Source organism: Armigeres subalbatus, chromosome 3 (assembly GCF_024139115.2).
Source record: "Armigeres subalbatus isolate Guangzhou_Male chromosome 3, GZ_Asu_2, whole genome shotgun sequence".
Classification (NCBI taxonomy): domain Eukaryota; kingdom Metazoa; phylum Arthropoda; class Insecta; order Diptera; family Culicidae; genus Armigeres; species Armigeres subalbatus.
The window spans coordinates 178263974-178281725 of NC_085141.1; the positions used below are offsets into that span (position 1 = coordinate 178263974).

A 17752-nucleotide genomic window follows, 5' to 3' on the forward strand; every position below is an offset into this window, starting at 1 on the left:
TGGCATATTTTTACCACCCCATTTCCACCCATCCCAGTTGTAAACAACATTTATTTATCGCTGCTGCATTTTTCCGTGCCAATTGCATCACTATTACAAACAAGTGATACAGTCATTAATTTTTAAAACATTGTGATGGAGTCTTGAGCCTTAACGATGTATGTGATATGTTTGATTATAATGTTAGTAAGCTTGTCTTCTTCATTCCCTGTGTCGCATCGGACCGAGTCAGACGCATTTAGTTTGGATCTCTCACGCGAACTCGATCAAGTGCTTTTTTACGTTGCCAAATAAACGGCACCGAAGTTTCGCAAGGTGAATTCCTGGCGACCAGAAGGAAGCGGGCTGTAATTGGTAAATTACCAACCGGTAATCATTACAGCGCCGTGAATATCAGCATTCGGACAGAGCATCATCATCATCCATCCCCGTACGACGACGTTCGTAGGCACCTACAAAGGCAGAAACAAAACGGCTAAGTACCTATTCGCTTTGTATTGTTTGCATGCGGTGGAGTTGGGTACACTTTTTTTTCGATAGAAAGAATCGGACAGTGCAGAAAGAGTGGGCATTAGCCTGGTCCAAAAAATATTTTTTTCCTAAATAAATTTATTTAAGTTTTTTTATCTTTGATACATGGACGAAGTGAGTGGAGGCGAAACGCCTCCCAAAGACAATGTCGTTCGCACGCGATTTTACCAGGCCACATCACCTGGTCCCTGGGTTGTTTACTTTCGGCAGAAAGTGAAAAGTATTGATTTTTTAGGAATCAAACGTGACTTGACGCGTCGTTTTCCGAAAACTGATTTTCATCAGATCAATCGGAACAAACTACGTGTAACCGCAGCTACATTCCAGGACGCAAATGCTATCGCAAAAGACCAGAACTATAATGTGGAATATTTGGTTTATGTCCCCTCGCGGGAGGTTGAGATTGAAGGCGTAATAAACGCAGCGAGCCTGACTTGCAAGGATGTACTTGCAGGAAAAGGCCGTTTAAAGAATGCCCTGCAATCTACCGTGGATATTCTGGACTGCAAGGAATTGCATTCAGCAGCCATGGTAGATGGTAAAAAAGTATATTCGAAGTCAGGTTCGCTACGAGTAACGTTTGCCGGTTCTATACTCCCAAAATATGTAGATATCGAAAATATGTTGTTTCCGGTGCGTCTTTTTGTACCCAGAGTTTTCAATTGTACCAACTGCAAACAGTTGGGGCACACTGCCGAGTTTTGCGACAACAAGCCCCGTTGTGGCAAATGTTTTGAAAAGCATAGGGAGGAGTCCTGCCAACAACAAGTTACAAAGTGCGCTTATTGTGGCATGGTTTGCAAGAATGCCCGGTGTACAAAAAGCGCACCCAAAAAGTTAAGCGTTCGTTAGTACAGCGCTCTAAGCAGTCGTATGCAGAAATGGTGAAGTCGCAAGACACATCCGCAATCTGCCAACGCAACGGCTGCTATTTCAGCTGCCGTTCAAGTAAGTGATTTTTATGATGTCATTTCCATAGACGAATCGGACTCTGACGTAGCCGATATGGATGATTCTGCGGAGGTACACGTACCCGAAAAGAGGAAGAAACTGTCTTCCCTGGATTGCGCCGTAAGAAAACAAAAATCATCCCTAGAAGCTTGCCTAAATCTGATGGTAATGGGGGATTATTTAAAATTCCGAAGCAACCTGTCTATACTGCTCCTTTTGACCCATGTTGCAGTAAGACATTCCCGCCATTGCCTAAAACTGATGTTACAAAGAAACATCAGTCAAGGAATATCTCTGAGCAGAAAACTGCTACTCGCACTTCCAAGAAAAGAATCTCGTCCAAGCGAGGATTGATATCCTTTAAGGACCTTGTGGATCGTATTTTGAACTTATTCAATATTCCGAATTCATTGAGGCCAATCATTGACCTCTTTATTCCAACAGTTGAAAGTTATCTGAAGCAATTGACTGTTTCATGGCCCCTTCTTGCAGGACTTGTATCTTTCGATGGATAATACGGCCATACAAGATACAATCACTGTGCTGCAGTGGAACTGTCACAGTCTGAAACATAAATTGGACGTGTTTAAGTTTTTAATTCGCAACTCCGATTGCGATATATTTGCACTCTGTGAAACATGGCTTTCTTCTGAAGATGAAATCAACTTCCACGATTTTAACATTATTCGCCAAGATCGGAATGATCATTATGGTGGCGTTCTTTTGGGAATCAAAAAATGTCACACTTTCTACAGAATTCCTATTCCGACTGTTAATGGTTTAGAAATCGTCGCTTGCCAAGTAAATGTAAAGAATAAAGACCTTTGCATAGCTTCAGTGTATATTCCCCAAAATGCCTCATTTAATCGTCGGCATCTTTGGAGCGCAGTCTCTCTTTATCATCCCCAGTTTTAATACTGGGTGATATGAATGCACATGGTATTGCATGGGGCGAAACTAGAGACGATAACAGAGCGCCTATTTTCTATGATTTGTGCGACGATTTCAACTTGAATATTTTGAACACAGGCGAAGTAACTCGAATAGGACCTCAAGGTCAGGAAAGTCGAATAGATCTGTCTTTATGCTCTAATTCACTATCATTAGATTGCACGTGGAAGGTAATCCAAGATCCCCATGGTAGTGACCACATGCCGATAGTCACCACAATCAAAAGCGGCTATCAACGATCAGTGCCAGTAAATGTTCCTTTCGACCTCACGAAAACATTGACTGGCAAAAATTTGCATCGGCGGTAAAATTGGTATTGAATCAACTGATATTCTTCCTCCACTGGATGAGTATCGATTCCTTACCGAATTGATTCATAAAAGCGCACTAGAAGCTCAGAAACGACGCGTTCCAAGTACATCTGTCATAAGAAGACCAGCCACTCCTGGATGGGATGATGAATGTACTAAGTTGTATTCCGAGAAATCTGATGCCTTCAAGGCTTTCCGTAAACACGGAAGGTCTGAGCTTTTCGAAGAGTATTTGAGGCTTGAAAGAAAGCTCAAAAATCTTCTCAAGGCTAAAAACGTAGCTACTGGCGACGTTTTGTTGAGGGACTATCACGAGAAACCTCAATGACAACACTTTGGAAAACGGCCCGCAACATGCGGAACCGCATTTCCACCAATGAGAGTGAAGAATACTCCAATCGATGGATATTCAACTTCGCAAAAAAGGTCTGCCCAGATTCCGTACCAGCAGAACCGCTATTTCGAGAATCAGTCACTGATCCCGGTTCTTTGGGTGGACCATTCTCAATGCTGGAACTTTCTATGTCTCTTCTTTCATCAAACAACTCTTCTCCGGGATGCGATAATATCAAATTCAATCTTCTTAAAAACCTCCCAGATATCGCTAAAAGACGATTACTTGACATGTACAACTGTTTCATGGAGTACAACATTGTGCCCCCAGAATGGCGCCAGGTCAAAGTAATAGCTATTCAAAAGCCTGGGAAACCAGCGTCTAATCACAATTCATACCGACCGATTGCCATGCTATCGTGCATGAGGAAATTATTGGAGAAAATGATCCTTTCAAGAATTGACCATTGGGTCGAGCAAAATGCATTACTGTCAAATACTCAATTCGGTTTTCGAAAAGGTAAAGGAACAAATGACTGTCTAGCGTTGCTCTCTTCAGATATACAGCTGGCCTATGCGCACAAGGAGCAACTGGCTTCAGTTTTCTTGGATATTAAGGGCGCTTTTGATTCTGTTTCCATAGAAGTACTGTCGGAAAATTTGCACAGTAGTGGATTACCCGTTATTTTGAATAATTTCTTGTACAATTTGTTGTCAGTAAAACATATGAACTTTACTCTCGGCACTCTGACAACTTCCAGAAATAGCTACATGGGCCTTCCCCAAGGTTCATGTTTAAGTCCCTTGCTTTACAATTTCTATGTTAAAGATATTGACAATTGTTTGGAAGGACAATGCACGCTTAGACAACTTGCAGATGATGCCGTGATCTCCCTAAGAGGTTCATGTGCAAATGTCCTGCAAAGACCATTGCAAAATTCCCTAAATAACCTGACTGTTTGGGCCAGACATTTAGGGATCGAGTTCTCTCCGCAAAAACTCAATTGGTAGTGTTTACTAAGAAGCGGTACCCAGCTCAACTGAAACTAAAGCTGTTGAAAGATGACATAAACCAATCTTTATCTTCTAAATACCTTGGGGTCTGGTTTGATTCCAAGTGTACCTGGAAAACCCATATTGATTATTTGTTAGAGAAATGCCGAAAAGGATCAATTTTCTCCGTTCTATCTCTGGAACTTGGTGGGGCGCTCACCCGGAAGACCTCATCAAACTATATAAAACGACTATTCTCTCTGTTTTAGAGTATGGCTCTTTCTGCTTCCTCTCAGCAGCTGATTGCCACCTGATCAAATTGGAACGAATTCAATATCGCTGTTTGCGTATTGCTCTTGGCTGTATGCATTCAACGCATAACATGAGCCTGGAGGTGCTTGCTGGAGTCACTCCTTTAAAGCACCGTTACTGGAGCTCTCACTTAGAATACTGATCAAATGTGGAACAAGTAACACACTTGTATTAGAAAACTTCGATAATATGCTTGAACTGGCTCATCGTTCAAGATACCTGCGAGTCTATCTCAACTACATATCGACAGATCTCTGTCTTCCATGTTATAATCCACCTCGAGTTCTCTTCGTCAACGACAGTTCCTCAATTGAATACGATCTGTCCATGAAACATGCTATTCAAGGAATACCAGATCATCTTCGACAAATATCTATCCCTTCCATTTTTTCTGAAAAATATGAACATGTCAATTGCAATAACAGATATTTCACTGATGGTTCTCGCATTAACGGATCCACTGGCTTCGGTGTTTTCAACGTAAATTCAACCACCTTCCGAAAACTTCAAGAACCGTGTTCGGTTTATGTTGCTGAGCTGGCAGCAATTAATTTCGCTTTGGGGATAATTTCCGATCAGCCCGTAGACCATTATTTCATCTTCTCGGATAGTCTTAGTTCTATCGAGGCACTCCGGTCGATGAAACCTGTTAAGCACGCATCTTACTTTCTTACAACTATAAGAGAGCAGATGCGTGATTTGGTCGAAAGATCATTCAAGATTACCTTTGTATGGGTCCCATCCCATTGCCTAATCTATGGCAATGAGAAGGCGGACTCGCTAGCAAAGGTGGGCGCACAGGAAGGTGAAGTTTATGATAGACAAATCTCGAATAACGAGTTTTTCCCATTAGTCCGTCAGAGTACTCTTCAAAATTGGCAAATGATTTGGTCACACAATGAACTTGGACGGTGGCTATTTTCCATAGTTCCTAAAGTTTCTGCGCGAGCGTGGTTCAGAGGTGAGGACTTAAGTCGAGGCTTCATCCGCACGATGTCGAGGCTTATGTCCAATCACTATTCACTAAACACACATCTCTACAGAATAAACCTGGTCGATAGCAACCTATGTAGGTGCGGAGCCGGTTACGATGACATCGATCACGTAGTTTGGTATTGCTCGGAAAATGACGCCTCCAGAGACGACTTGGATACCCTTGTGGCCCGAGGTAATCAACCCTTCCGGGATATAAGAGGTGTTTTGGGAGATCGCGATGTGATATATATGCAGGCCATCTATGCCTTCCTTTGCTTGGCTGATATCAAAGTTTAATCCTTATGTTCTTATCTTTCTCAGTTTTTTTCTTGTCCGAAGCTACCGAAGTACTCCGAAGCTCTGGCCATCCGGAAGATGCTCCCTGACGAACCAAAATCGAGCACGACGCCACGCAAAAATCGTTTTCAACGTTCAACGTCAAACGCCCGGATGAGCAGCTGAAATAACCTAAACCCAAATCCCTACCCCGTCCGTCCTGTATTAAGTTTTTTAACCTTGAGTCGCCACGAGTATTATGGTCTATGTCCCCTCCCAACTAACTGTTAAGATAAGATGATATACCATGTAAAAATATCATACTTGAGAATTGCGGCTCCGCAAAGTGTCACACACGACTGAGCCTACCAAATAAATGAACTGGTAAAAAAAAAAAAAAAAAAAGCTTGTCTTCAAAAATAGGATTGAGATACTGTAGTCTGTGTGATTTTGAACCAAAGATGAAATAAATAAATAAATTAAATAAATAAAAATGGTATCTTTCCAAAACATTAACATAATATGGAACAAATAAATGGAACATACTTAAGTTTATTTTTTTGTGTAAAACCTATCTTATCCTAAACCTATCAAAATCTGAAATCTGATTTTTATGCGAGTAAATATCAAGATGAGACAACAAAAGTTGGTTTGTTTTCAAATTTCTAGAACAAAGCCTACTATTTTATCAGTTTTTCTTAAACAGGAGACAATTTTAAGCTAATATATTTTCTGGTTTGTTGATTTTTATCGGTGATGAAAAATACACAATTGGGTATGGGTACACAACAGCCAAAACGTACTGATTTTAGCGTACACCAGTGTGGTTTAAATTAAACCACACTGGTGGCAAGTGTACGTTTTTCAATATCTGATGATGGCTGAATGGAGTAAGCCGAAACGTTATTAAAAACGGAAATTGTGTATTTTTCATCACCGATAAAAATCAACAAACCAGAAAATATAAAGTTTTACGGTGACCGAAACCCCACCAAATTTTAAGCTAATTTCTGAAAAAAAAATCAAAATAGTCAAAAACTTGGAAAAACATGGGACTCTTATGCGAATCCTGGCAGTAATATAGTCACCTTGCTTTACAACCTCGTGCTTCTTGAGTCTCACTGGATACATACATTTTGTTATTAATATGGCAAAAGTAGCTTATGTCTGAATATAACGCAGTGAACTTGCCCCGATTCGCGGGCAAGTTGAAACAATGCATATAAAAAAATAATTTAAATGTAAAAAATATTTATAAAAAAGTTTGTTGATTATTTTTTATGTATAATATTTGGCACGAACTAGCAAACACCGCAAACGGATTCAAAATATATCAAAAGGTGATTTTTTACAGCACTTCGAATTTCAACTTTGAAAAAACCGTTTCAACTTGCCCCGGTGTACTTTATATGATATGTGGTATTTGAATTTGGTACATCCAATCCGCTGCAGCGGATGGCAGATTTTAATACAGTTCTGCATAAGAACCTTACAGAAACTGTATAATAATTTGGAATATACAAATTCGGAAGATTTTAATTCAATTATTTTATTGAAATCTTACAGGTTTGTATTATTTTAATACATTATCTGTATAACAAGCTTACATAATCGCATATTCCAAGATTTTATTCAATAATTCGCAGATTTGATTTTTGGGTGTATATTTTTAGAATATAAGTTTAATATAAATTTGGAATAGTCCTAAATTTGGAAAAACTCCCGTGACGTCATTGAATTCCCAGGTTTTCCCCGGTGAATTCAAATTCCCGTGTTTTTCCCGGTTTTCCCGGATTCCCGGATGGGTAGTCACCCTGAGTAATGTTATTCTGACTTGAGCAGTTCTTTTTTCTAGAAACTATATTTGAATGATGAAGTGATCATGTGACCACAGACAAACAGACATAACACTCGACAATTATCCATCGTTCACTGATTTACTGATCAATTCAAATAATCATTAGTTGGCCAATCGATCACTCGTGGCGCGCGCATCGGATTTGCTCGTGTTTGACGTTTGCACACTACCGCCATCTGGTTCGTGGTTTGCCCAACTAACTGAAATCAACAGATGTCGTTAGTGTTTGAACGACGATAAATTTGAAGAGTGAATGTTCAATGTGTTATGTCTGTTTGTCTGTGATGTGACGCCACTCACTTCCCCTCAAATTTTGTTTATGTTTTTCGTATTACTATTAAGCCTCCATTTCCTTCACACCTTCTTTTAATCATATTTTCGGTACGCATCTGCAAGAATAGCGACGTCAGTCCTTGACTCAAAGACCGACGTTCACAGCAGCTGATGGGCAGCTTCACAATGGTTAACATTCAACAGTGCTATCCGCACTGCGTCTTCTTATTGTCGTGGTTAATGTTTCCGGTGCACAAACAAGATGTTGAAGATGGCATTAAGCATTATCGAGGAATTACATCCCCATGCGCCTGCTCATAACTAATGGAAATCATCGTTTTGAGCTACACATTCCCCCGTGTGAGGCACTAATCAGAACGAAGCGTTAAAACAAAGCATTGCCACCAATCTAGTTGAAATCTCTTCACTTTGCTTGCGGAATGTTGGTCGAGTAAAGCAGATCGATGCCGTTTACACCAATTCGAGGGCAGCTTTTAATCGAGTTAGCCACACGATTCGATGATGGGAAAAACTCGAAATATTGGGCTTTTCTCTTTGGTTCAGGTCCTATCTGTGTGATAGAAAAACGGCTGTTGAAATAGGTTCCTCTGTTTCGGGTTGGTTTACAAACGGGTTTGGTGTTCCACAGGCAAGCAATCTTGGACCGTTTCTATTCTGCCTTTTCTTCAACGATGTGGTCCTCTATATTCGCGAAAGCCACTGTATATTATATCCAAATTAGTTCCTACAGTTTATATGTGACTAAATTGTGTCACTTTTCATTGATGTAACTAAACTTGTTCACAATATGCTATTTAGAATGCAGGTGACATGAAAATATATGTTGTCGTCGATCAATCATGGGATTGCATCATGCACATCATGCACAACTACGTAATCGGTGATGAACCGCTAAACCGTGCTTATTGTGTTCGAGATATTGAAGTTGTTCTCGATGCCAAGCTATCGTCCAAGGAACACCAAGAGGAAATCATCAAGCGAGCTCGTCGTCAACTCGGGTTTGTGTCTAAAACCACAAAAGAATCTCGTGAAAAGAATACGATGAATCCGTCGCACCTTCCGTCAAATTCAGCCAGATGCCAACTGATTGGCATCGTAACTCTGAAACTGCGTAAGGAAAATGTCAGATGTCAGATGTCCCCAATAATTTGGCGCCAGATGTCCCCAATAATTTGGCGCTAAGGAACATACATGTACATGCTTATACGTTCCGTTCTAGTGCCTTCTTTTAATTGCCTCGACAAGTGATGTTCTTAGAACTAGTTGTTAGAGTTAAGTTTCATTAAAATAAACATACACTGTCGGATGATTTTAATAAACATGAGCCAATCTACCTGCGTGCCAAATGCCCTCTCCCTCGAAACCCTACGGAAGCCCACTCAACCTCAACCGGCGAAGATGAGATCATCTGTCCCCGTAATTTGGTAATTACACCGGAGAGTTATAAGAGTCCAGGACCTCCTGGATCAGTGCGCATGTCCTGGTACACCTGTCGCTTCGCTCATCCTCACCCACATTGGCGTACCTGACTTTGACGGTCATCACCAATAATGCCTGAGAAACATCGACCCTTCGCCTCCTACACGTATCATTCGCCATCTGTATCCCTCCATAGAAAGATGGCATGGGCCGGATTTAGCGAGAAGGGGGCCCCGGGGCCGACAGTGTGTGGGGGCCCCAAAATGTGCAGAAAAGGTTGGTTTTGGTACATAAGATTTGTGGGGGCCCGGGGCCACGCCCCCCGCCCTCCCCCTAAATCTGGCCCTGCATACAGCACTTTTCTTCTGAAAACTCTGAGTGCGCGTTGGTCCACTGCAAGCATTGTCAAGATCTCGTGTTCATAGAGGACTACCAATCTAATAAATGTTTTGTAGATAGTCACGATGCATGTCCGAATTTTGGGCGGACACCACTAGACCCAAGTACAAGAATTCTTCATCCACCTCGATTTCGTCACCATCAATACAAGCTCGTGGTGGGTGGCTAACGTTGTCCTCTCTTGAGTTTCATCCTATCATGTACTTTGTTTTCGACGTATTGTTAACTAGCCCGCTCCGCTTAGCTTCCCTCTTCATTTCGATGTACGATTCCTTCATCTTCTCAAAGTTGCATACCATACTATCAATATTATCGACGTAGACAAATAGCATAACGGACTTCGTAGAAATCGTATTACTTCTTCCCTGCCCTTCGTATTACCCTTTAAGTGATGTTGAATCACAGGCACGAAAGACTAGTTGTACTTAGTAGAACACTAAGTTGAAAAGGAGGCCAAGCTTTAGTTGGAAAATAGAGCCAGAGAAGAATGAATTTAAGTGCAGGGCAGGTCTTATAGAAAATGCAAACACCATTGTTTTACTTTATTAATATAATATACAGGTAATTTATTTTCAGTTTTTCCTTGACTATATTACAAAGGATACATTGTTTCGGTAACAATACTTAAATTTAATATCACAATTTGTCGTTCTTAAAGCTAAATTGAAACGTATTCTACCTAAATAATGAAAACACTTCTTCCATTCAACGTTACGATTTTCTCATGCGCTCTCGAAGATAAATGAACTGCTTATAAACATCATAAGCAACTGGTAATGTGGCTGTCAGCCCCCATCCCGACACTCACAGCAGCTTGCATTTTCGGCTGCCCCGCGTTACCATTTCGATGGGTAAACTTTTCGAGTAACGCACTGCCCGGTCGATAAAGTAGACTACCGCCAGGGCGAAGATTGTAGCGAGGGCCGCAACCGTCAGTGTGACATCTAGCATCAAGTACTGGAACCACGAGAGCTGCGGCGCGCGCAAATGGCCCGTCCCGCCATGCCGGATGACGTACTCAATCCACCACGCTGCCCGTGCGAGGGAATCCAACGGTTGGTCCGCCAGCAGCCGGTTGAGTTTGTCCATGTTCGATTGATAGCTGCGAGCGATGAAAGAGAAATAAATTAGTGCCGAGCGAAGGTATTCGCATTTGGGAAGATGGTTTGTAACTGGGAGGGAGATTCAGATTCAAAAAATATGAATGTCAGTGCAGACCTAACTTTAGTTGTCATGAAACGTCACCGCAGACCTAGCTGAAAATGTTTAATAAATGGGGAGTATCGATACTGATCATTTGCTTGAAAACTATAAAAAGCAGAAAATTATATTGAACATTATCAATATATATTTGAAACGACGGTTGTTGAACAAAAAAAAAATGCCTATACAATCCAACTGTGAAACTCGTTTGAAAATGGTGTCCATTGTAAAGAGAAAAGGAGATGTCTACACGGAAGAAATAAACTACCCAATAGTGAGTTTAATTCACCCAACCTCGAACATCCGTACGGGAAGCCAAAATTGAGTAAGTAGGGTCGAAGTATAGATAGTGGAATATATAGATGAGCGAAGATAAATCCTCTGTCTCCAAACGAACTGTCAAACGTGTCTCCAAACGAGCATGACGTCACGATTTCAATGGAAACGTTAAGGGCTGTGACGTCATAAGCGCGTGTGCACGGGCAAAAAAATCGACTCAGCCATGCTTTCGCTCATCTATAGATTCTACTATCTATAGGTCGAAGTAGTTTGCGGTTACTCGCATGTTAAAAAAGTACCCAACGGAAAATTTATTTACCCAAATGTAAGTTTAATTCACTCAATTTAGACCTTCGGTAATAAAACTCAAAATTGGCTTCCCGTATTGAACTGGCGTCGTTGGATTGTTTGGCTCTTTTGTTTTTGACAACAAAAGAAAGAGTGGATGAAAGAGAAGAGAAAAAATAACTCAAAAGTAAGTTTAAAAATACTCAATTTTGGGTACTTTTTTTCTTCCGTGTAGGATACATCTTCTTGCAATGATTCTCTTTGCTTATCGCTTATTAATTCATTATTTGCATCGCTCGTTTCACGTTCTTCAAAGTCAACCCAATCCGCAGCTACAGTAAATTTATTTTTTTCGTAATTTTAATCGTGAATAGTCGGATTTTGACGATTTGAAAAAATCTGTAAAGTGGTCGTCGTCCGAATCTGGCATACATGGTGAAAGAATGGATGAGAGATTTCGCTTTGCAACTTCCGTCTTTTCCCACCCGTTATGAAACAAGCTACTTCGAAATGCAAAAGAAAACAAAAACACATTTGCCAACATGAATAATCAATCGATATCAATGTCGATTCATGAAGAATTTTAAATTACTCAAAAATTGCAAAGGATCTTTTCCAAAATATCGATACCGTTAAAACGGGTAAAACGATATGATTTTTAACCGTTATACTTTATCGATATGTCAGAATGTTTGATAAGAACTTTAATTTTAGGTTCTTCAGAGGAACATAGAGAGTGATCTTTTATGCAGATTTTTATTTATTTATTTGCTTAATTGTTTATCGAACCTGGAAGAAAGAATACTGTAGAACCTTTGCTCAGAGATCTTAATCATTAGACCACAATGTAGTTTTGGTTGGTAATAGCTAAATCGCAGTAACATTCTATCCCATATAATTTCCATTCAAATATAATCAATATGTTGAAGAATTATTTTCTTTACCCCAAAACATCAATTACCGGCAATGTCCTTGTGAAATGGTTCTTCATGGCGACAAGGCTATCCCTTCATAATCAAAAAGTTAATGTCGTTTCATTCAATAAATTTTTATCTCAAAAATAAAAACAAGATAACGGAGATAAACAAACGCCAAAATACCGATGATTCGATGAACAAAAAGGGATAAAGGTGTAGTAGTGATCATTTATGAAATTATTTGCCAAAATATATCATTGCATTGATATCATGGGGGCCCTCCTTAGCCGTGCGGTAAGATGCGCGACTACAAAGCAAGACCATGCTGAGGGTGGCTGGGTTCGATTCCCGGTGCCGATCTAGACAATTTTCGGATTGGAAATTGTCTCGACTTCCCTGGGCATAAAAGTATCATCGTGTTAGCCTCATGATATACGAATGCAGAAATGGTAACTAGGCTTAGAAACCTCGCAGTTAATAACTGTGGAAGTGCTTAATGAACACTAAGCTGCGAGGCGGCAATGTCCCAGTGGGGGATGTAATGCCAATGAAGAAGAAGACGAAGAAGATTGATATCATACTTTACGAGAATTTAGATAACGATTCATTGAAATTTATATCATTATTAGGAATAAATTAGTGTGAAAAACTATCGACAAAATTATAAAATTTTATATAAATGACTTTGAATGAGCCGAAATAGATGCTGACAAGAGATTCGTATTTTATTTATACTGAATTTAATCCGCCGCATTTTGTGATTTCCTCCATAGGGAAGCGAAAAACGACTATGTTCCGGACACTTCTTAATTCAATACTCCGGGAGAGAGAGTTTCAAGAGACACTTCATATTTAAAATTCCCGCACTCGGAACGTTATATGAAACTTGAGAAAGTCACCCACCGGCTTCAATGAAATCAACGAAAACATTGATGACACGCAAAACAAAAATGGGTCAGTCCGTGTGACGCTTGCTTTGGTATATTTTGCTCATCGATAATTTTCTTGCGTCATGACGTTTAATTTTATTGTTATTTTGTGTGTAGTATCTGGATCTCCCTCCCAGGTTTGTAATTAGTCGTCGTAGCGCAACCTATTTCAGTCGATATACTCACATTTCCAGCTGGAAGGCATCTTGCAGTTTGTCGGTAATGGTGGTTTGCGTTTCGAAATCGATGAGCGATATAATACCGGCTTCGTATTTGGAGATCTGGCGCAGATAGTGCTCCAGCGAGGTTGAAAAGCTCACGCCAAGGACCGGAACTCGGTGATGAACGGCGTCCTCGATGTTCCGCTGACCGCCGCTGGTGATGAATAATTTTACCTTAGGATGCGCTGTTGATGAAGGAAAAAACAAATTTAAATTGTAGATAGCCATAATAAATGCGTAGGGCATGGGCATGATATTGCGCAACTAGATGAGCGGTCAATATGTAAAGTATCAATAGCGCGCAACGCATTTAGGATGCAAAAACAAGATCTTGTTTTCTCTTAGATCCGACTAGTTTGACTATAAACAACTTAAGTGCATATCGTATTCCTTCCACTTGGCCTTGTTTATTTGAATAAGTTGGTTCTGTAGCGCCGGTGACGCTACTACAATCACTCGTCACACATCTACCCTATGCATCCGAATGAGTCGAGTGTGGAATAAACAACAAACAACAGTTAGTCGCAACTACTACACGCTGCGTGTAATATTGGTGTGATAGGACTGGTAGACGAGCCCCCAACGATGCAAAACAACAACATCTGACGTAGTTGTTTGTCGATGTTTACCTACTCATAAAGAGCAACTACTTGATTGCAGTTAGGTGCATATGAACTAAAAACGTACAAAACAACATTCCCCTCGACAAGCGTGTTTTGTCCTGTTGCATTTGCATTAAGTTGTGCGATGCGATGTTAGATACTTATAGTAGCAAGTAATGTGTTACGACATCCGAGTGTATTTGCAAAACACATTCCACCCCATATTTTACTCTCCATTCCACTGCTTAGATTGTTGGCTATTTGCCCGTTGTTTTCTTTTATTACGCAGAATAAATTGCGATGTGGAATCTAAAACACACAATTTAAAGTAGGGACACGGCAGGTATTTCCGTCCATCGTCGTAGGGGCTAAAACCAACGAAAGCAACGTACATTTGCTAGAACTCCACTATAGCAGAACGATTCTTCATAGCTTACGATTTGGTACGTATGAGTTTGACAAAAAGGCGTCTCTTTTATTGGTTTTCGAGACAATGACGAACAGACGAAAATACCTACCGTGTCCCTATAGACTTTATTTTGAATATGTTTTTTGCGTAGAAGTTGAAATATTTGAAGAAATATTAGCTATAACACTTGTGCACCTCTGAAATCTTTTCCATTTTTTCTTTTCCAAAAAACGGCACACGAACGAATGGCAAACTGTTTTGGATCGTCCGTTTTCCCTTTTGATTATGTATGACACAACAAGTTTCAAATGTTTACCACTGTTCTTGTTCAATGCTTCATTATCACTCAAAAGAGCAAATATATTGAAAATTTGCTTAAATTCTAGAAAAATCAAATCATGGAATGAAAATATAAAAGGATTTCATTGGCAGCATTATGGCATTATGAAGCACACGTTGAATAGATACCACGAGGGAGGTTTCACAATTTTATTGCCGGCGTTGGCATTCATCTTAAAATTTTTCAGAATTATTAAAAGTGCTATAGTGTATATTTGGCCCTTACGCTGGTTATAAATTGTATTGAAAATGATAACCACATCGAACTAACCTTTTACCTATTTTAAATTTTTCATAGTGGTAAAACTGTGTTTATAAGTTTATAAGAAGGCCACAAACTAAATATTCATATTGAGCCTGATTTTCTGATTCAGAAAACTAACCCAAATTTCAGTTAAGTCAGATGAGCGTGCAACCTTTTAATTTAAGTGAGATTCTCCAGTGATAATTATGAACAAACAGGAAATGGCACCAATACAATACATTAACTGATTTCTACTTTAATTTCTGATTGCCAATGAATGCATTTTCATTGCAAACAACTGCTATCCTAATAAAAGAAATGTGACATTTTAATTTTAAATTGAAATTACCAAGTTTGTGATAATAGCTCTTATATTTAGTGAGCACCAATCATCAAGGAATTGCTTACAAATGAATAACCTTTTGCAGTAAATAGGGGTAATGACGGCTTTGGCAGGTTTTGTTCTATTATTGTCAGGGGGGTTTTTATGACTAATTATGCTCAAATTTGGCCCAAACATTCTTTGTATATCAAAGAATATTGTGGCCAAATTTCATAAGATTCGGTCGACAAAAAACCCCCTGCCAATAATAGAACAAAACCTGCCAAAGCCGTCTGTTCCCCTATAAGAATTGGTATTTTTCCCCTATATCAACATATTCCATACAGGGGAACTATTCCATTTTTCCTCTCAATGCACAATAGGACAGCCCCATATAAAGGAGTGGCCAAAACTACCGAAAGGTCATTCATCATTCAGTAGTTTGCCAATAACTCATTCCAGAAGCTGAATTTCAAAATGTATAGTATGGTGGACTTCTAGTGCGAAGGTTTTTCTACCACTCTGCCTTATGGTTCGTTGTTTGAATTCCACTAGTAACGGAGTTATAACTATAGTTTCAGTAACATAGACTAAATGATAACAAAATTCCAATCATTAAGTTTTAGTTACTGCAACTAGTGCTATAACTCCGTTATTAGTTGAATTCTAACAACGAACCATTAGGCAGAGTTGTAGAAAAACCTTCGCACTAGAAGTCCACCATACAACACATTTTGAAATTCAGCTTCTGGAATGAGATATTGACAAACTACTAAATGATCGAACGCAAATTACTAAATGATCGATAACATCCTTGCTAGACCGGCACCCGGAATCAAACCCAGCCACCCTCAGCATCATGGTCTTGCTTTGTAGCCGTGCATCTTACCACACAGCTAAGGAGGGAGGTGTGAAGAATACACAGCTTATAACCTATATTATATAATCAGGACGGTTTATTGTTTCAATTTTTTTTAGGGAGGGATGGAGGGTGTTCAATTTACGGCGCTTGACCTAAACCGATTTAAGGCTCCCCCAGACCTAAGTGATTTTATCGCCGCGACGGCGACAACTAGTCGCCGCGGTTCTATCGTTGGGTCGCTGCAGGCAATGTTCTATTTACACTTCCATACCAACGGCGACAAAATCACTGTCGCCAAGCGATAGAATCGCGACGCGACTGTCGCGTCGCGTGTGTTTGGGGGAACCTTTACTCACAACAAGTTTGATTCGGCAGAGAATGTCGTTCCATTGTTCCCTATTAAAGATAGGCTGGATCGGACTATGGACTCAAAAGTTATGGCCAAAATACATTTTCTTATAATGCACGTGAAAGACAACATTTTCACCAGGGGGATTAATCAGGTGTTTTGGTAAACTTCTTCTTTTTAATTTTCATCTGAGTTACTCAATAATGCCACTTCAATTGAATTCGGCGACAAACACAATTTACATAACATTTTGAGGGGGATGTCTCAACGTTGCGCCTAATTCAAGAAAAAAATCATGATCATATAAAAAGCGTAACGCGTTACGTAACGTTACGGGAAGGGGTTTAAAATTGTTAATTTTGACATTACTACATAATAGAAGCGAATAATAGATTTAATCATAGTGCGTTGCATGAATAGTATGTGCCACAATAGCTTTTAATAATTATGAAATATCAAATAAATGAAATTCTATTTCGTTGATGTCACAATATGACGTCAATTGAATCTGTTCTACCACCTTCCTACGTTAGTTTAATAAGTTCTACTCAGTGAATTTTCAACACCAGAAGCTAATAGTGCTTTTATTATCATTTTAGGAAATCGCCCATTTGTATGTGAGCGTTAAAACCTTTATATGACCATGAGTGTTTTATCCAGCATCAGCCTATTGCAAGCAAAAAATTTTTAAATTCCGTTGGTTTTGAAGAATATAAAAAAAATCGAAACTTTGCCGAAAAATGGTCCCATACCCCATCAAACATCAGAAAAAATATTTTTTCTCCTATCTATGTTTTTATGATGAATACAAGACAAAATTTTCAAAACGACTTATCTGTTTTTGTAAACAAAGATTCAAACGACGATTTGGCGAATCTGATAGCTCTCCCACGCAAACTAACACCATCAACAGGTAGCGGAAACCTTCACCTACCTATTGGTGGTGTTGATTTGCGTTGGAGAGCTATCAGATTCGTCAAATCATCGTTTGAATCTTTGTTTACAAAAGCAGATAAGTCGTTTTGAAAATTTTGTCTTGAATACCACCATTTCACTATGGGGCCTCCCCATACAAACAGCCGGACAAAAATATTTTCTTTCTTCTTTCAAACTTAATATGTTTTTGATGTTGTCATAACAGGGAAATGTTGTTCAGCAACAATCTCAGTCATTTCGCGACTAACT

General features: G+C 39.6%; 2 protein-coding genes across 5 annotated transcripts in view; one reads left to right on the forward strand and one right to left on the reverse strand.

The window, feature by feature from the left end:
* The window catches only part of LOC134225727 (serine proteinase stubble), a 605887-nt gene that overhangs the window by 460388 nt on the left and 127747 nt on the right, over positions 1-17752 (forward strand). The window lies entirely within an intron of this gene.
* LOC134227580 (UDP-glucosyltransferase 2-like) overlaps positions 10136-17752 on the reverse strand; it is a 30381-nt gene continuing 22764 nt past the window's right edge. For both annotated transcript variants that reach the window (XM_062709167.1, XM_062709168.1), the window contains exons 4-5: positions 13406-13625; positions 10136-10705 (exon numbers count right to left, since the gene is read on the reverse strand). In XM_062709167.1, the coding sequence (XP_062565151.1) occupies positions 10408-10705; positions 13406-13625 (518 nt within the window). In that variant the 3' untranslated portion in view covers positions 10136-10407. The remainder of the gene's footprint in view (positions 10706-13405; positions 13626-17752) is intronic.